General features: G+C 35.6%; 1 protein-coding gene and 1 long non-coding RNA gene across 4 annotated transcripts in view; one reads left to right on the top strand and one right to left on the bottom strand.

Moving 5' to 3' along the window:
* Nucleotides 901–3,561, top strand: LOC110268012 (pyruvate dehydrogenase E1 component subunit alpha, mitochondrial-like). 3 transcript variants are annotated; one of them, XM_021113894.1, is made up of 5 exons: nucleotides 901–1,351; nucleotides 1,942–2,037; nucleotides 2,133–2,204; nucleotides 2,763–2,816; nucleotides 3,228–3,561. In XM_021113894.1, the coding sequence occupies exons 2-5, from the start codon at nucleotides 1,951–1,953 to the stop codon at nucleotides 3,330–3,332; spliced, it is 318 nt and encodes a 105-aa protein (XP_020969553.1). In that variant the 5' UTR covers nucleotides 901–1,351; nucleotides 1,942–1,950; the 3' UTR covers nucleotides 3,333–3,561. The 3 variants fall into 3 exon arrangements, with proteins under 3 accessions (XP_020969553.1, XP_020969554.1, XP_020969552.1); XM_021113895.1 differs by lacking the exon at nucleotides 3,228–3,561 and adding an exon at nucleotides 2,914–3,151 and having other exon boundaries at nucleotides 913–1,351; nucleotides 1,965–2,037; nucleotides 2,763–2,817; XM_021113893.1 differs by lacking the exons at nucleotides 901–1,351; nucleotides 3,228–3,561 and adding an exon at nucleotides 2,914–3,158 and having other exon boundaries at nucleotides 1,817–2,037; nucleotides 2,763–2,817.
* Nucleotides 13,152–20,339, bottom strand: part of LOC110267732 — a 22,079-nt gene continuing 14,891 nt past the window's right edge. Inside the window, exon 3 of the long non-coding RNA XR_002355624.1 lies at nucleotides 13,152–13,298. This is a non-coding gene — a long non-coding RNA (uncharacterized LOC110267732). The remainder of the gene's footprint in view (nucleotides 13,299–20,339) is intronic.

Raw genomic sequence — 20,339 nt, 5'->3', positions numbered from 1 at the left:
TAAGTGTCAGGATGGACACTATTGGACTTCACTATATCACATATTCTCACAAATGTGGTTAGATGTTGGTTGGGATCTTCCTGGGCACTTCCTCCCAACATGATTGGCTGTATCCTCTCTAACATGATTATGCACCTCTTCCTCATGATGGTTCTCCATATCGTCCTCCATATTTATATCCAGCTCCTCCTCTTCTTCCTCTACACCAATAACCCTCACTACAACAAATATGGCCTTTAGCAACGCCAAATTTTACAACGTCTTAAAACCGTTCTCTTAGATAGGTTTAGACAACAGCTTTTTAAAGTGTTACTGTTGAATTTAATTTTTCATCAATTTATAACAACAAATTAAAACCGTTCTCTTTGACTATTTTAAAGAACGGTTTTATAACCGTTACCATGATTTGTTTTTAAGCAATGGTTTTTTTATTGTTGTTTAAATAATTGTACAAAAAAATGCATAAAAACTGTTGTCGAAATGCTACACTTTAAAACCGTTCTATTAGATGGTCTTAGACAATAATTTTTATAGTGTTGCTGTTGAAGTTCAATTTTTCATTACGTTATAGCAACAAAATAAAACCGTTCTCTTTGACTATTTTAAAGAACAATTTTATAACCATTACAACAATAGTTTATCAAACAATAATTTTCTAATATTATTTAAATAATTATACAAATTAAAAGATACATATAAAATTAATAAATAAAATTTTATACATTTTAAAAATAATTTTTATAATATTAAATTTAAATTCTATATTATTATATCAAAATATTTTATTACTAATATATATTTTACCCTAATTCTAGAATTATCAAATAAAACCCCAATTTAATAAAATTGCTAACTTTGTTATCTTAAATCCCTAGACAGTAGACACACATACAGAAAAGGAAATAGAAGAAAAAGGGGAAAAGAAAGAAAGGGAAAAGAGAGAAGAAGGGGAATCGGGGAAGAAGGGAAGAAAAGGGAGAAGAGCGCGCCGTCACTGCACCTTGCCCACCTACCGCCGCCGTTCCGTGGAGCCGCCGCCATCGTCGCGCGAACCGGAGGGTGTGGAGACGGAGAAGAGTGCGCGCGAGAGAGGAGAAGTAGCCACCGTCGTCGAGGACTCCATCACCGCCGCTGAAGATCCTGACCGTCAAGCTCGTCGTCGCCGTTACACCTCCCATCACTGCCGCCACTGAAGAGCTCGAAGAGAGAGAAACATGAGGGAGGAGGAGGTTGCCTCTGTTGCTGCCAAGCCTTCGCTGGCGGGGTTGGGTTCGCCGTCGCTGTTGAGCTGTGCGCCGCCGTTGGTGTCTTGATCGCCACTCTATTTCTGCTGCAACTCGCCACTGTCCTGGTGAGCTTTACCCTATTTCTGATTTCTCTTTGCTCGCTTAAGTTATCCCATTGTTGCTGTGAGGGTTATTGTTAAAGTGTTTATGTTAACTGAAGCTGTTGCTACGAGTTACTTTGCTGTCGCCTAATATTGATTTTAATGTTGATTTGGTATAATGCTATTTTGATATTGATTTGGTAACTGGTAATTTGGAAATGCTGTTGTGATTTTATTTTGATTTTAATATTGATTTAGTATGTAACTGGTTCTCTGGCAATGCTGTTTTGATTTTGTTTTGATTTTAGTATTAATTTATTATAATACTGTTATGATTTTGATTTGGTAACTAGATCTCCGAAAGAACTTATAAGTGGTATCAAATTAACCATGAAAACTTTGTATCCATCAGACATAGATATACGTATAGATCTCTGAATTAAAGCTTACTTGTGTATATAAGGTAAGATTGGGCTTTCTCAACCCAAGTGCTGCATATAGGATTGTCCTAACTTTAATACTTTCTAGCGTTTGTGTAGTTTTGATTAAATTATCAAAGTTTGGTATTTGCTTTACTCTTATTGCTTTCTTGTATTCTTGATTATTTTGTAAAGATTCTTGAAATGGACACCTATAGATACCACAGGCACTCTATGTCTGATCCTGGCAGCACATACCGTACATGTGACGAGATTTCCAATGTGAGACAGGTTTGTCACACTACTGAGCAAAGCATATAATGTGCTGTTATTTTAATATCATGGAGTTCTTTCTCAAATTTTTCTCTTGGTTAATATGATTATAGAAGCGTGATCCAATTGAGAGAGTGAGGAAGCTATTATTGGCTCATGGCATTGCTTCTGAGAAGGAGCTGAAGGTAATCAAAAGAAACTAGACTTCTTACTTTGTTCTTCCGATGTGAAGTACGATAATTTTAAGGCTTGGTTATGTATAATACTATGACTTCCATATTGATGACATCTTTGCCAAATTTACCATGCCTTTTTTATTTTTTATTTCTTTGAAGATAGTTCATGGATTAAACTTTTCTTTATTATGATGTAAGGTATCAAACTTGACTTAAAGAATTATGGGCTACGTTATATTTTTTGTGGCTTCCAATTCGTGTTTACCATACTTTGGAGTTTGTAAATGGATTCGAGTCCTCTCATATGGTATAAGATCTTAATTATAGTAAGTACTGTTAAATTGAGTTATATTCTGCCTATAACTATTTCTGCTATGTGTAGAAGGTGCCTATTTTGTGAATTACTAGTAGTATTCATTGTTTTCTTTCAAGTTTCCAATTCAATTGGAGTTTAAGAAGATTTGTAGTTGGAACATGCAAGTATATATTTTGATGTTTTAGGGGTCAGATAAAACATTTTATTTTAAGTACTATGCTGAACATATTCAATTGATCTTCTTCTTTTAGGACATTGAGAAACAAGTCAGAAAAGATGTCGATGATGCCATCGCTAAAGCAAAGGTAAAGAACGAAAAATATATGTTTCAATCAGCCATACCTTGTGATCGCTGTACATTATTAACAATCTTACTTTTCATGTTCATTTTCTGTAATCTGTAATACCCAATGCCAGACCCATCTGAACTATTTACCAGTGTATATGTTAAGGGTTTAGGGGTTGAGGTATTAATTTATTCCAAATTCATTACTAGTTTCATCGAGTATAAGAAAATGACAAATTGAGATTTCGCCTTTTACTTTTAAAGTTGTTAGATACAAATTGTTAGTTTCATGATTGGTTGAGATGTTATCTTTTGAACATTAGCAGTTGACTTCTAGAAATCCTTTAGAAGTAATAAGCTATTGATTGGAAAAATCACTTATCGTTAGTCTAAAACATATTTGATTTATTATTTTTTGTTTTGTTTACAGGAAAACCATGCTGGAGGGGAAATCAAACTTAAGGTCAAATTTTTAAGAGAAAATTTTAGAGAGGATGAACTTGTGGACATGATGATAAATATATTTGCTACTTAGCTATTTCAACTCTTTTTTGTTATTGTATTTTTTGTAAAATTAGATGATATAATTCGAGGTTGTCATGACTTAGGCTATAGTATTATGGTACTTTGAAAAATGATGATGATATAAATACAAATAGTTATGACCTAGATTAGTATTATGTTATTTTGCAATAATGATCTAATGTGATTGTAGATTTTACAACAATTTTTATAAATCAAATTAGATGGGAAATGTTCAATTAGTTTTTTTTTATTGTAATTTGATTCAAATAGTTTAGGTTATTTATTGATAATGAATTAAAACAAAAGTTGGAACTAATTTCATTCATGAGAAAATAATTGTAAATAAAGAATTATATATTACAAAAAACCGTTGTCAAAAATCACAAAAGGCAATGGTGTTAAAATTGTTGTCTTAGACGACTATAAAATGGCAATGGTATTAAAACCATGGCCAAAAAATGACACCAACGGTAACACTTTAAAACCGTTGGCTTTGTGAATTATAAAACTACAACAGTTTAAAACCGTTGCCTATTCAGTTACGGTATTAAACCGTTGGATCATTAATAAGAATGGTTCTAAACCGTTGCTTTTCGAGTAACGGTTCAAAACCATTGTTTAAAATTTCCGGTCAAAACCGTTGTCTATGCTAGTAACTGTGGCAACGGTTTTTTTGTTACCGTTGCCTTAGGTAAAAAACCGTTGCCTATGAGCATTGTTAACGGCCGCATATACCACAGGTCAAAAACTGTTGCCAAAGCGTTGCTTAAAGTTTTAGGAACGGTTTTTTTATCTACGGCAACGGTTTTTGACTGTTGCAAAAACCCTTGTTTGTTGTAGTGCCTCTTTCCTCTTGCTTTCCTCCTTAGTCTAAGGAAGGTCCTCTCAGGTTCAGATTTAAAAGAGGTTGAAGCTTTTCTTCTTCTACCTGTCATACAATCAACAAAACACACTAGAAAGAGAAAAGTGACGGAATCCCTCTTGATAAGAATTGTGGTTAGGATGAGTGATGCAATTGATCAAACAGTTAGTGAGTTAGTATGCTGAAATGTAAATAAGCAATGGAAAAACTAATCAAAGTGTTGAAACTGAAAGTAACTAAGCTGAAATGAGCAAATCAACAAAGAAAAGAAAATGTTCAATCTATTTATCCTCCAATTTATTCATTGTCAATGCAAAATTAATCCCCAGCAACGGTGCCATAAACTTGATGCATGAAAATCTGTATCACTACAAATTTTCTTCCGTAAGTATACCGAATGTCGTCAAGTAAAAACTCACAGTAGAGTGAGGTCGAATCCCACAGGGATTGATTGGTTTATCAACTATAATTAGAGGAGTGTTCTAGTTTAACTGAACTGATTTGAATTAGGAATTGCAAAAAATTAAATGGCGGGAAACGTAAATAGCAAGTAATGTAAATAACTGAAAATAAATTGCAGAATGTAAGGAGTAGAAATTAAATTGCAGAAACTTAAATGGGTATGGGGATGATTGAGCATAAGTGTAAACTGCAAAAATTAAAGAATGGGAAAGTTCAGAGATAGGGAAGTTCATTGGCCTTAAGAGATGTTGCATTCTCTGGATCAAGTTCATTCTCATTTCTTCCTCAATCAATGCATTCATTGATCTCTTGGCAATCTTAGGTGATTGAATCCCAATTTCTTGGCAATCCAATCTCTCTAAGCTTGAACAATTGCCCAATTCCTTGATCTAATTTCTCATGGGAAGAGATGAAGTACGATCATTGATTATACCACATATTTTTCTAGATCAAAGCATTGGTAGGATTATATGTCACCGTATCCATCCAACCCCCAATTCAGTTTAACATGAGAAAGTATTTCTAGCATGATTTCCTCATTCCTCTTCCAAGGTTCAAAGAAAATCCAAGAATGAGAAATTTCTCTTCCGAGACAATTACTCAATTGGATGAAGATCGAAAGCTTTCATGTAAATCAAGAGAAAAGAAAGAAGAAGAAGAATGAAAACTATTATTGATCCATTGAATTAAAATAGAGCTCCCTAACCCAGTGAAAAGGGGTTTAGTTGTTCATAGCTTCGGGAATGGAAATTAAAAATGATAAATCCATTTCAAAATAAACTAAATTACAAAAAAAATATAAATACAGAGTGTTTTGAATCCTGGATCCCCCCCAGGTGCTAATCCTTCTACCTCTATATATACTACTTCTCTGATCTTCAGTTAGCTCTACAAGTCTTTTGATGTGGGCGCTTAAGCATAGTTGAAGTAGTTACAATCTTAGTGGGCTTAGCTCAGCTTGCAGGAAGAGTTTGAGTCAGGTACTTTCATGTTAGTTAGGCTGTCAGTGTAGTTAACGTCAAGTGTAAATCCTGGTTCGAAGATGTTAGTGACACTAACTTGGTCACCAACGTTCCCAAACCCTTTTGAAATCACGTTAACTCCACTGTTACTGGCACTAACGTGGCCACTAACGTAGCCTTTCCTAACCTTGATCACGTTAATGGTGTTAACTACACCATTAATGTCAAATTCATATCTTCCTCCACGTTAATGGCCCACGTTAGTGGTGTTAACATGGGCATACCTTGGCTCGAAGAAGTTAGTGGTGTTAACTACACCACTAACGTGGCCACTAATGTGGGCTTCTTGGTTATTCCCAATGTTAGTGGCGTTAACTATGCCACTAACGTTGTAGAGCCCCCTTCTTTTATGTTAGTTCCCACGTTAATGGCACTAACGTGGGCTTATGATGGCACTCCTAATGTTAGTGGTGTTAACTATACCACTAACGTTGGGGCTTCTTCTTTTTTCTACACTAGTGCCCATGTTAGTGGCACTAACGGGGCCACTAACATGGGCTTGAATGACCTTCGAAGACATTAGTGCTGTTAACTATACCACTAACGTTGCAAGTTTTCCCCTTCTCCGCATTTATGGCCATGTTAGTGGCTCTATTGTGGCCACTAACGTGGCTCTTCACTGTTTCTTGTACCTGAAATCAATCAAATATAGTGCATCAAAGTCTTGTTCTTGATCATGAGATGATGCATCATGCATTATATCATTCAACTCTTGTTTAGAATTCACACAATGTTTGCTTGAATCAAGGTATGGATGCATATTCAACCAATTACTTGCGTATTTCTCAAGAAAATGCATGAAAACTAACCTAAAACATACAAAAAATGGCAAGTAAAACTAGCCAAGATGCCCTGGCATCAATGGTTGTGTTGCCTCCCAACAAGTGCTTCTTTATCGTCATTAGCTTGATGGACAGCTCCATTACGGAGATAGATAGGGGCTCAAAATTTCACCCCATATAGTAAATTTTCTTCTTGTGCTCTTATAAATGAGTTCCACATGCTCTAGATACAGGATCTTACTTACTATATGTGGAACGACTGGACTCTTACTAAAGACAACTCTCATACCAAGTGAGATGTCTTCAGTGGGGATCTTATTTTCCCTCGAGCCTTTAGGTACCTTGTTCTTTGTACCTTCCTTCTTAGTGCTTGATGATGGTTGCCCAACACCAAACTTAGAATTGGTGTCTGGGGGCTTTGTAAAGTGCTCCACTGAGAGTGAAGGCTGAAACATAATGTGTTGTACAATGGTACCAGCTTTGTCAGAGGGGGACCGAGGGTTGGGTATCTTGAACAAGATACAGTCCTCATGTAGTCTTAAGACTAGCTCACCTCTTTCCACATCAATTATGGCCTTAGCAGTAGCTAGGAAAGGCCTTCCATGGATGATGGACTCATCTCTGTCCTCATGTAGTCTTAAGACTAGCTCACCTCTTTTCACATCAATTATGGCCTTAGCAGTAGCTAGGAAAGGCCTTCCATGGATGATGGACTCATCTCTGTCCTCCCCTGTATCTAGAATCACAAAGTGAGTAGGGATGTGAAGGTTTTTACCCTTTACTAGGACATCTTTTACCATACCAAATGCCCTTTTTAGGGTCTTGTCTGCCATTTCCAATATGATTGTGGCACGCTGCACCTCTAGAATTCCTAGCCTCCTCATTACAAATAGAGGCATGAGATTGATGCTTAAGCCAAGGCCCCATAGTGCCTTCTCAAAGGTGATTGGCCAGTACAACAGGTTCATCTTCCTCCTCCAACGCCTCTGTATGAGAGGAGTTGGCTTTTAGCTTCCTGAGGATTGCTAGGTACCGAGCGATTTGCTCTTCCTTAGGCTCTTCATCCTCTTCTGAAGAAGAGTATTCTTCAGGTTCTTCAGGTTCTTATCAGTCTCCTCATGAGCTCTAATTTCCTTGAGCTCCTCAATAGCAGGCTCCTCTTTAAGTTTGGTCACAACCTCTATAGTGAGGGCCTTGCACTCTTCCTTTGGATTTACCTCTGTGTTGCTTGGAAGAGTGTTGGAAGGGATCTCTGGGATCCTCTTACTCAGCTGACCAACATGTATCTCCAAGTTCTGGAAGGAAGACTTAGTATCAGCCATGAAGAAATGTGTGGTCTTAGAAAGGTTGGAGACTATAGTAGCCAAGTCAGAGAGGCTCTGCTTGGGTGTCTCCATCATCTGATGAGATGATTCGAATGGTTTATTATTGAACCGGTTCTAGTTCATTGCATCTGATTATTATTGAAGCCTTGTTGAGGCTTCTGCTAGTCTCTCCACCCAAAGTTGGGGTGGTTCCTCCATCCCTAATTGAAGGTATTTGAATAGGAATTGTTATTGGAGTTTCAGGAGGAGTTTCCCATATAGTTCACTTCCTCCATGGTAGCCAAAGCATTATCACTTGTGTCCACCTCATAGGCCGTCTCTGGGCAGTAGGCCTCTGAGCTCTGCGTCCCACTCAAGTGCTAAGTGATCATGTTGATCTGCTCGGACATGAGCTTGTTTTGAGTTAAGATGGCATCGAAGGTGCTTACCTCTAGGATGCCTCTCTTCTAAGCAGCCCCATTATTCACAGGGTTCCTTTTAGAAGTGTACATGTACTTGTTGTTAGCAACCATGTCAATAAGCTCTTGCGCCTCTTCAGGCGTCTTCTTCAAGTGGAGGGATCCACCTGCAGAGTGCTCTAATGCCATCTTGAACATCTCAGATAAACTATCATAGAAAATGTCTAACATGGTCCAATATGAGATGATGTCAGGAGGGCATCTCCTAATCAGTTGCTTGTATCTTTCCCAAGCTTCATAGAGGGATTCACCCTCATTTTGTCTGAAGATCTGTACTTCCACCCTAAGCTTGCTCAGCTTTTGAGGTGGAAAGAACTTGGTGAAGAATCTATTGACCACCTTCTCCCAACTATCTAGGCTTTCCTTAGGCTGAGAATCCAGCCATAGCCTTGCTCTGTCTCTTATTGCAAAGAGGAAGAGCATGAGCTTGTAGACTTCTAAATTCACTTCATTAGTCTTGACAGTGTCACATGTCTGTAGAAAGTCAGATAGGAACTTGTTTGGATCTTCCTGTGGAAGTCCATGAAATTGGCAGAAGGGAAGAGGATTTTCGAAAATAGAAGAAAGAAAGAGGTTAAAAGATTTTTAAAAAGAGGAAAGAAAATTAAGAATTAAAGAGATTCCAATCTTTTAAAATTAAAATAAAACAAACAACTAATTAAAAAGATTTGAAATTAAAATAAAAGAAATTTTCTTTTTGAAAATTGAAAAAGAAAGAGTTAATAAAAGATTTGAAAGATTAATGTTTGAAAAGAAAAAGTCAAACAAGATAAGATAAGATTTAAAAATTTTAAAGAGAAAAGATTTGATTTTAAAAAGTTTTGAAATTAGAAAGAGAAAGTCAAGGAAAGATTTTGAAAATTGAATTTAAAAAAAGTCAAAAGAGAGAGAAGATAAGATAAGATTTTAAAATTTTAAAGATTTTAAAAATTAAAATTCAAAAGAAAGAGAAACTAACAAATTACTCAACTTTTAAAAATTGAATTTAAAAGAAAGATATGATGGAAAAATTTTAAAAATCAAAGAAAGAAAAGATAAGATAAAGATTTAAAAAAAAGATAAGCAAGAAAAACAAGACTACCAACCAAGACACCAAACTTAAAATTTTGAAATTAAGTAAAAGAGATTTCGAAAAATTAAAAAGGAAAAGCACTAAAAGATACAAATTTTAAAATTTTGAAAATCAAAGACACTAAATTTTCGAAAATTAGAAAGGATAAACACTAAAGGACACCAAACATAAAGAATTTAAAGATCAAAGAAATAAATTTTTGAAAAACTTGAAGGAAAAACACCAAAAGACACAAAACTTAAAAATTTTAAAATCAAACAAGAAAAATAGCAAGAACGATTCAAACACCAAGAAAGAAAGTAAGAACAATTTTTCAAACAGACTCAAGAAAAGAACAAAAACCAAAGTGACACTAAACTTAAAAATTGACACAAAACTCAAACAAAACGAGAACACTGATGACTAAAAAACGAAAATATATTTTTTTCCAAAAAAGAAATTAAGAAACACAAGAAGAAAAATAGAAAAAGGTAACTGATCTAAGGAGAAACACAACTGTTAGTTTGTCAATCACAAACAACCCCAGCAACGGCGCCAAAAACTTGGTGCGCGAAATTTACACTCGCACAACTGAACTGGTAAGTGCTCCGGGTCGTCCAAGTAATACCTCAGGTGAGTAAGGATCGAAACCCACGAGGATTGCTAGATTGAGCAAGCTGTGGATATCCTGCAAATCTTAGTCAGGCGACTAGAAAGAAGATTTGATTGTTGTAGGTGCATAAACAAACAATAACAAAAGGGATAAATACATAGGATAAAGACAGTAATTAGCAGTAGTTAAGGCTTCGAAGGTGCTTCTTCTTCTGAATTAACACGTCATACTCTCTACTTCAATGACGAATGATTCCGTCAATGGCAAGGCTGTAAATGATAAAGCCATGGGTCGTGGTCATTAGTCTCCTCCGGTCCAGACCAAACATCCAAACGGACTAGATTAATCTGGGAGAGGGTGAAGCGCACACACGTCAATCTCTTTGTTGATCCTACTCAAAATGCCACAGACAAGGTCGGATCTTTCGGATCAGAGACTGCTGCTCTTATGGTTATAGCCCTTAAAGCCACAAGAACCTCAATTGCCCCTGACTAACGAGGTTATATGTCATATTGATAAACCCCAATTTTGTGGTTTATCTTGTGCTTAATTTAGGGGATTTTATCAACTTATCTCACATTTATTCAATGAAATAGCATGGTTTTGCAATTCTCCCTAAATTTGTTCTTAAGAGTGAAAATATGCTTTTATGCCTTTAAATTGCTAATTTTAATTCACTTTAATTCCATTCGATGCCTTGATATATTTGTTGAGTGATTTCAGATTCATAAGGCAAAGATTGGATGGAAGAAGTGAAGAGAAAAGCATGCAAAGTGGAGAATTCATGAAGAAATGAGCATTTGGAAAATTCAAGCCCACCCGCACGCATCATCCATGTGTACGCATGGGAAGAACATTCATGGCTATGTGCACGTGTCACCCACGCGTACACGTGAGGAGGAAATTTGCCAGCGACGCGCACACGTCGTCCACGTGCATGCGTGACGCTAATCACGTGACCTCGTTAAAGTGAATTTGCTGGGGGTGATTTCTGAGCTTTCCAGGCCCAAATCCAACTCATTTCTGAGGCTATTTCATGCAAAATTCAAGATGGGTCAAAGGGAGAGCAATTAGTTAGGTTAGGAAGCATGCCCTAGGTTAGTGCTAGAGAGAGAAGCTCCCTATTCTCTCTAGAAATTAGGGTCCTTAGTTTATTTTCATCTTAGATTTAGGTTTAATTACTTGTTTTGATTTAGTCTCCTTTACTATTCCTTGTTGATTTGCTTTAATTTCCTTAATTCCTCTTTTTAATTTATCTTTTGTGCCTCTTTTTTGTTTATGAATGCTCATGTTAATTTTCATTTCTTTTTAATGCAATTCATGTTTTATGTTTCTTTGATGATTAATTGAGTTGCTATTGTTAATTTCTTGCATTGGGTAGTTGTAGATTTTATTATTCTTGCAATTTTATGATGATTTCCTTTTATGCCTTCCAAGTGTTTGACAAAATACTTGACTTAGGTTTAGAGTAGCTTTTTGAGCATTCTTGGCTTGGAAAGAGAAATTAGGCAATCTTGAGTCATTAATACCCAACTTATGCTGGTGATCTAGAGTTGTTAGTTAATATTATTTTCATTGACTCTAATCTCTTGCTAATTCAATTAGTGAGTTGATTAGGACTTTTAGATTGAGATTAACTAGTCTTATTTGACTTTCTCTCAAGTAAAGATAACATTATACCTTCTTCCTATGTTGGGGATGACTAAATAGGATTTGTAACAACCCAACTTCCAGTACGTCATGATCGTACCAAAAGTAAGGAGTTACTAACCTATTTCTTTTATTAACTATTTAATACTGAGCCTTTAGTTCGATATTGCATTTCTATTTTATAGAAAATTCTAGAAAAATTTGTTTTTGATCATCAAAATCATATAGCAAACATCTCAAAGTAATAGTAATCACATAATTATTAATAATAATATCTGTCATACAAAATATTTCAAATAAAACTCAGATACAAATCCTATCTCTCTATATAAAATAAAAACTAAAGCTACAAAGGCGAGGGAATTCTATGAAAACAACTTAACTTATAAATATATTATAACAATCGTCCGCAGCTTCAAATTTAGTCTTCGAACCTGTGTCACTGAAAGGGTGGAAGATTTTGGGGTGAGAACAAACCACACGTTCTCAGTAGGAAATGGGAATGCCGTAAAAGTAATGAAATAAAATACAAATAATTAACATATTCAAGGAAACTATATTTCATCAAACCTTTTGGATATACTCTTAGCATTACTTTAACTAATTGATCACCTTTTTCGAAGACTCTAAACTCAAAACAGATCTCAATGACAAGATTAATTATATCAATCATTTTTCAGCCACTTAATAAATTCTCAATCACAACGTCAATTATTAATCTCTTTAAAACATTCAAAACTAAAAGTACAAGCAAGAGATTTAATTCAACATACAAACAAATCACAACAAGACAAGCAGCATAAATTACAAAGAAATAAAACAAGCAAACACAATCAAATGCAGATGCGCAAATAAGGATGATGCATGTCTAGCCGTAGTGCAGGTAATGAGCTCATTTGTTGGTTTCTACCTGCTTCTAACGTAACCCGAAGCAGATGAAACAGGTATGGTTTTCCAGTCAGCATAGGTACAGTTCTCACTAACTGACGTATGCGTCATATCCTCTATAAGCAAACTCTGCCTTGCAGGTGGCGGCATTCCAGCCGTGTATGAAATCATATTCTCTATAAGCAATCCTTGCCTTACAGGTGCGGCATTCTAGCTGTGTATGAATTAATATCCTGTGCAAGTGATCCCAGGTTATCAGTTGCAGGTATAGCTCTCAATAGCTGTGTATCACTGGAAAACATTCTATGGTCGTACCACCATCTATCTGACTGCCTTCACTCAGCAGATCATCACATAATCATTCTCTTTATCGTCATAAGTTATCATTCTCGTTATTCATCTCCAATTACATATTCTTATACAATATCTCTCTCTTTCTTTATTCAATCATACTGTACAAACTTTACGACTTCCACTTTTGCAACCTCTTAACTCGAACCAATTTTAAAACTATTTTCTAGTTTAATTTTCTTTCAAAAGACTCAAGAAAATCATTTATCTTAAATTCGCTAAATACTTTTCAAAGCATCACCCTCTTACTAAAAGTAACCAAATAAAACTCTTTTTCAAGTTTACTAGCTTCCCAAAGACTCAAAAACCATCTCTCTTTACCATCTAATTTCAAATATTATATATTTATTAAACTTCTTAAAAGTAATCCTTTATTTCAAACTCCAAGCATAACTCTCTTCATATTGAATAAATCTCAAAACATAACTTCTTTTATAAATAATTCAAACTTGAACATAAACCTTGGTAATTCAAATTCAAAATAGTATAATTCTTTTCTTACCTAAATAAAACTCCAATAATATAATTTTCCAAGTTCAAATCTTCTAAAATTACTATTCAAATAAAACCTCAGATTTTTATAAAATTTCGACAGCACTTCCCCTAAAATTCGAACTTAGCCACCCTTACGGGTTCCCTCTTTCTCAACAAACCACCAGCCCTTTTATTAGCAGTTTTCACAACAACAGAATCTCAGTAATCATTTCATCATAAACCAGTTTAACAATCGACATCCTAACATTAATTAAAATCAGAGTTTTCATAAACCGTTCTTTAAAGGTAGATCAGTCCAGCCTCAAGAATTCATAACTAATATTCCAAACACCATCCTTTCATATTTCTAGTTATTTTTAAAGTTATTTAGTTATTAGCAAAGTTACCATTTTATTCTAAAGATCACGCTTCAAGAAAATAGTTCAGTAGTTAACCTTCAATCCTTTAACCATCCTCAAAATCAACTCTAGTTAAACTTAAATCAACAACAATAATAACCAACTTGACATAATCAACTAAAATCGGAATTTCCAGCAATTCTAAAATAATTAGAAAACCCATAACAATCATAACCTCAAATCAAAGTAAATCTCATCAGTTAATTACTCACGACAATGAAGCCATTCAATATCACAGCCATAACCTAAACTCAATTCACATCTGCATCCAACCTCAATCATAACTCAGAATAATCACCACAGCTAACTTTCCTTAAATACATTTTATTCAATAAGTAACTCATCATATTTTAATTTAATAAGTAACATTAAATGAATCACCACTTGCAGCCACACTTCAACCAGTTCCAACCCGTCACAAATCCACTTCACAACCATTCCAATATATTAAAATTCCAATTCAATATCAAATAATTCAAAATAACTCACTCAAGATCAGAATCTCAGTCAACTCATCACAAAAATCAGTAAATCAAAATACAATTCACAACCAGATTTCAACCAATTCAACAATATCACATAAGATCAGAATTTCCAACAAATCCATCAAAATTAGAAAACCAATACCAGTCACAACATTAACCAAAATTAATCTTGTCAAATTAATTACTCACAATAACAAAACCCAATGACATTCACAATAATCACAACTGTTAACGATTCTCAAACACATTTCAAGTAATTCACATCAGTTAATCAATTCTTAACCATCATTAACTATTTGCAGTTACTCATTAAACTTCATTTCCATTCATGAATTAAAAATGGTTAATTTCAAATAAAATCCCTTACCTCAATGTCGCTGAAAGAAACTGAAGATTGATGGTTTAGAAGTTATAGTAAACTCTCGTTGCAAGTATAGTTACTAAACCAAGCAATCAACCTTTCTTACAAACGTTTTGGTTGTCACAAGTAACAAACCCCTAAATAAATTGATAACCAAAGTATTTAAACCTCATGTCGTCTTCTCAAGGAACTACAGGGAAGTATGTTTTTATTATTGGTTATGAAAATTGTAAATTGGGGTTTTTAAGATGAGGAACAAGTAATTTAAATTGCAATTGAAATAAGTGAAAGACTGTAAAGTAAATAAATAACTGTAAAATAAACTTTTGGCAAGGTATGAAAAATTAGAAGTCCTATCCTAGTTATCCTTATTAATGATGATGAAGATTGAATCTTAATTCCACTCAGTCAGTCTTTACTTAAAGTAAAGAAAAGTCAAGTGACTAATTAGTTTGATCTTCGAATCCTAGTTAATCCCTAAGGAAAGATTGGGATTATTGAAGTTCAATTCAATTAGCAAAGATAACAATTATCAATCATGTTTGAGTTTGATAACTCCTGAGTTACTGATTTCTTAACCAAGACCAAAAAGAGAAAAAGTAAATCTACCGGAATAAAAATGCCTTCAGATTTGAAGTAACAGTAATATAAATAAAAGAAACAATTGTAAACTGAAATACCTCAAATAACATTAATTCAAAAGAGTAATCTGTAACATAGAAGAATTCATAAATTAAATTGAAAAGATAAATAAAAAGGAATGTTGAACCTGATAGAAAGAGATAATCATGAAAGCGAATAAAATCCTAAATCTAAATCCTAAAAAAAGAGGAGAGAACCTCTCTCTCAAAACTACATCTAAATCATGAATACTAACTAATTGGAGAGTCTCCTTTGAATGGATGCATTCTCCCACTTCATAACCTCTAATCCGTGCCTTCTGGATTTGGATTTGGGCCAAAAAGGGCTTCAGAAATTGATGGGAGCATTTTCTGTAATTTCTGGTGCGTGGCCTCTGTCACGCGGCCGCGTGGGTCACGTGGTCGTGTCATTTAGAGTTTTCCTTGCCATGCGGTCGCTTCATTCATGCGTCCGCGTCATATGCGTTTCTCTTATGGTGCGCGGTCGCGTCAATCACTACGTCGTCCATGCGATCGCATCGCTGTCAGTTTCTTCAAAAACTCTGTTTTGTGCTTTCTTTCCATTTTTGTATGTTTCCTTTTCATCCTTTAAGTTATTCCTGCCTTAGAAGATCTGAAACTACTCAACACACGAATCACGGCATCGAATGGTACTAAAGGAAAATTAAAATAATTACTTTTAAAGCATAGAAAACATGTTTTTCACATACATCACATAATAAGGAAGGGAAAGTAAAACCATGCAATTAACATGAATAAGTGAGTGAAGGATTAAATAAATTACTTAAATTAGGCACAAAATATATCATAAAATATGGGTTTATCAACCTCCCCACACTTAAACAATAGCATGTCCTCATGCTAAATCCAAGATAAAGAGTAAGGTAAGGTTGAAGTGGTGGAATCTCATGCAATGCAATTTATCCTAAATGCAACTACCTAAATACATCATGCAATTCTAATTATTTTTATTCACTTGTATATAAAGCTTACATGTAGTTGAATTAATTCACGTTTCTCAAGGAATCATATATATAGCCAGACCTTAGATAATGATAAAGCACTTTTACAATTGAGATAGGAAAGAAAAATATTTTATAAACTTGCAAGACAATTAATAATTCAAGCAGAGATATATGTTAATGAGCTATTGAACCCTCACTGGATTTTGTGTTTACTCTCTAGTCACTCAGTGTTTATTGGGTCAATCACTCTATTCTTCTTTTTATCCTTACTTTCTATAACTTAGTTCTTCATCTAACCAATCAACAATTATAGAATATAGGCATACAAAAGTCATGAGGTCTTTAATTAAGGTTGTAATGGGGCCAAGGTAAAGGTAAGTGTATATGTATAAGGCTAAGTGAGCTAATTAAGCGAATTCTTGATTAGTCTAAGATCTCACCTAACATACATACTTTGTAAAGTAAAGCTTCTTTACCTATTTTACCCATATTTTTCCACTTTTGATGTTACATGCTCATATTTCAATTTTTTTTTATTTTTATCCCATGTGCATTGCTTTATTTTTGCATTTGGAGAATTCTTTTGTATTCCCCTTTATTCAAAAAAAAATAAATATTATTTTTTTTAATGCACATGGTAAATTCAATTATTTTGATTTCACATGAGCATGCTTCCCAAAAATTTTTATTTTAAATTATTTTATTCTTTTCAACTTTCTACACTTTATTTTTATCATCCATGTTCCCAATAGGTTTTCCACACTTAAACAATTACACAATTTCTATCTTAAGCTAACCAAGGATTCAACTTGGGATTTTTATTTTGTTTTTCTGCTTAAGGCTAGTAATGTGGTTTGTAGAATAAGAGGGGATTTAAAGGCTCAAGGGGGTTAACAAGGGTGATGTAAAAGGTAGGCTAATTTGGGATAAGTGAGCTAAAATCAAACAATGGCCTCAATCACTCTCTTGGTATGTATTTCTATTCTATAATTGGACATATAGATCAAAACAAAGTAAAGAACACCAGAATAAATAAGAAGGGCGGAACACATAGAAATAAAAATTATGGTTTGAATGTAACCATATAATTAAGCTCAAAACTCACAGGCTGTGTATTCTCTAACTCAAAAATCATATATCAGTTATATTTGTCATGTAAGTAAAAATTAAGAGTTCCCATTATTCTCAATGTAATTCTTAAGGTGGCTCTAAAGTTTTAGTGTTTCTCCTTGATGAAATGTTGTTAACTAACTAACATGTAATGCCATATATACAAGGTGTGTGGATTGTTTCTATTATGTTCAAGTCTCTAGTTTACTTCCTTTTTATTTTTTTTCAATTTAAACTAAGCTATCTTATGCTAAAAAGGGTAAACTATATTAATTAATCCACAATTTCTATAACTAATAAGTTAGAATTGCAACTAAACTAACTAGCTAAAATATGAACTAAGGTGCAAAATGCAAAAATAGAGTAAAAATACATGAAAATAGCAATGTATAAGTACTGAGAAAATAAAAATAAAAATAAAAGAGAAAAATACAGAAAAAGTAGCAAAATAAAGTAAAAAGAGTCTGTAGTGGTTCACCAAAAATATACGCCAGAGATAGTGACCTCCCCACACTTAAAATGAAGCATCGTCCCTGATGCTCACTCAAGCAGGGTGTGAAGGGGTGTCATCACTGGAAGGATGGGTAGCTGGGGTCTCTGTGGTGGTGGTCTTAGGATCTGCCTGCTGCAGAGGAGGTGCTGACCGAATAGGAACCTCAGGGTCTGCAGCCTAAATCTGATGCGGGGCCTCCTGATGTGATGCAGCCTGCTCCGTGCCTGCCTGCACAGCCTCGCTCTGTGGATGGGTCTCTGCCTCGTGATCATCCGCCTCCTCCTCAGATGGCTCTGATGGTGTGTCAGGCTCGGAGGGGATATCGCCAGATCGTATCATTAGCTTTAGGTGCTCATAACGTCGCTTGCTGCGACGCTCAGCTCTCTCATATCGGCGCCAGTTGCGACACTCCATCTGGTCTAGCTGTCGAAACAGGCGGTGCACTAGGTGATAAACCGGCTCTGAGGCAGGTGGAGGTGCAGTGGTGGTAGCAGGGGTAGCTGGGGTAGCTGTAGAGGAGGAGGGGCCGGCAGATGGTGTGGTTGTCTCAGCAGTAGCAGTGAGGAATAGAGGTCTCTAGCCCAAAGCCAGAAAGTTCCTACTGTGAGGGATAATCTTCTTACATTCTGCAGCAGGTGGCTTCTCATCAGCATCCTCCCAAGGCATGTTAGCTCGACGGCCTAGCTGTGTAATCAGATATGGAAAGGGGAGAGTGCCTCGGACATGGACCCTGGCCATGTAGTACCGAATGAAGCGTGGCAGGTACAGGTCCTTACCCTCCAGCACACACCATAGGAGGGTGATCATAGCGGCAAGTATCTCAGTCTCATGGGTGCTCGGCATAACAAAGTTGCTAAGTATCTGATGCCATAGCCGAGCCTCATCGTTCAAGTATGCCCGCTTGATTCCCTTAGGCATGGTGGTGTTCTGACCCATGACCCATGGAACAGTCGGGTCAAGGGCTATCCTTGCCTTGACTGCATCCCAATCAAACTTCATGAAGCGCATATCCTCCTCAGCTTTTTGATAACCATCCAGCTGATCGGATTTAGGCAAAAGCTTCAGAACATCCTCTATGGCCTCTTCAGTGACCAGTATCTGCTTCCCTATTAGGTTTACTGCATCTAGGGAAGTTTTTGAAGTAATTGCAGTAAAATTCCCTTACCCAAGATGCATTAACCTCACTCAGGTTTCTCTCTAGGAAGAACCAACCTCTTTGTTTGATCTGATCAGAGGTGTATTGCTGGAGTTCTTCTGGGATCTTCAGAGTCCTCTCCAGGTACAGGTTTCTGGAGTTTGCAAACACCAGATACTTCAGCTTGCAGTATCGATTTGCAAACTCAATGGGATCAGTAGTAGGGAGAAGTTGGTCAGCCTTCTCCTGCGGGGTAAATTATTTCTCCCGCCAGGAGTCATCGTGCATGATGTCCAGTATGGACAAAGAGGATTCTCCTCTTTTCCATTTGCCAGTTGTTTCCTTTCCTTTTCCCTTTCTCTAGGTGTCAGACATCCTGAAAAATAGAAAACCAGGATATAATAAAAATAGGAAAAACAAGTATGCAAATCACGAAATAAGCATATAGTGGCAAAGGAGCAGTGGAGTAATGAAAATGAGTTAAGTAAATGTTCATTTAGGATCGTATAGGAGTTAAAAGTCCGAGAATAAAAATTCACAATCCAAAATGTAAAAGGATTCGTGTTAAGTAGGAAAAACCTCCGTCATGCCTTGGTTAGAATTGTAGAGAGAATAGTGAAAAACCAGAAGAGATGTTTTGAAAGGTAAGTGGGTTAGGAATGAAAAAGATGTTAGGAAGTTAAAATTAGTGAATTAGTAAAAAGTGGGTTAGAGTAAGTGGCATGATGAGCATTTCCTAAATAACGAGAATTCACAAATTAAAGCAATAGATAACTCAAATTCAAACAAGGAAGTCAAGGATAAATCAAATGAAAATAGCAAAAAGTGGAATTGAATCATCCAAGATGCAATTTATGAACCAAGAAATTAAAAAGAATAAGAAAGCTTGCCCTGTCATTCATGAATTGGTTTGGTAAAAGCTGAGTAAAGCAGAGTGCAAGTTTGCCAAAACTAAAATAGGAATGAAAATCAAAACAATTTACAGAAATTTGGGTAGCATCCCGGCTAAAATTGGGTGTTTCTGGAAAATAAATAGCAATCAGAATAGCTCATATGAATTAAAATATAGCTGCAATTACATAAAGGGAATATGAACATGGAAAAGCAGTGTAAATGGCAGCATGAAACAAGAAATTACAGCATATGAACAATACCAACATCACAGTAATGGAAGAATTGCAAAATTAATAAAGCAAGAAACATGAACAGTGCAATTAAACAGGCCTAAATTCACTAACCACATCCTAGGCTACCTAACAACCTAGAATCCACTACAACATGCATATCTAACTAGCCTAGCTATGAACATAAACAAAAAAATAGAAAATTAACGATGAATGGAAAGAAGGGTGGCATTCAGCGGAACCTGGAAGGCGTAGGAAAGAAAGTGGGGCAGAGAGGTGGCTGGGGGATGGTGGTGGTGGCGGCTGATGCGGCGGTTAAGGGTGGCGCGGCGGCGGTGGTGGTTGT

Source organism: Arachis ipaensis, chromosome B10 (assembly GCF_000816755.2).
Source record: "Arachis ipaensis cultivar K30076 chromosome B10, Araip1.1, whole genome shotgun sequence".
In the NCBI taxonomy this organism is placed as follows: domain Eukaryota; kingdom Viridiplantae; phylum Streptophyta; class Magnoliopsida; order Fabales; family Fabaceae; genus Arachis; species Arachis ipaensis.
The sequence above is the reverse complement of the archived record's forward strand: the minus strand, read 5'-3'. Positions and strand labels throughout refer to the sequence as shown.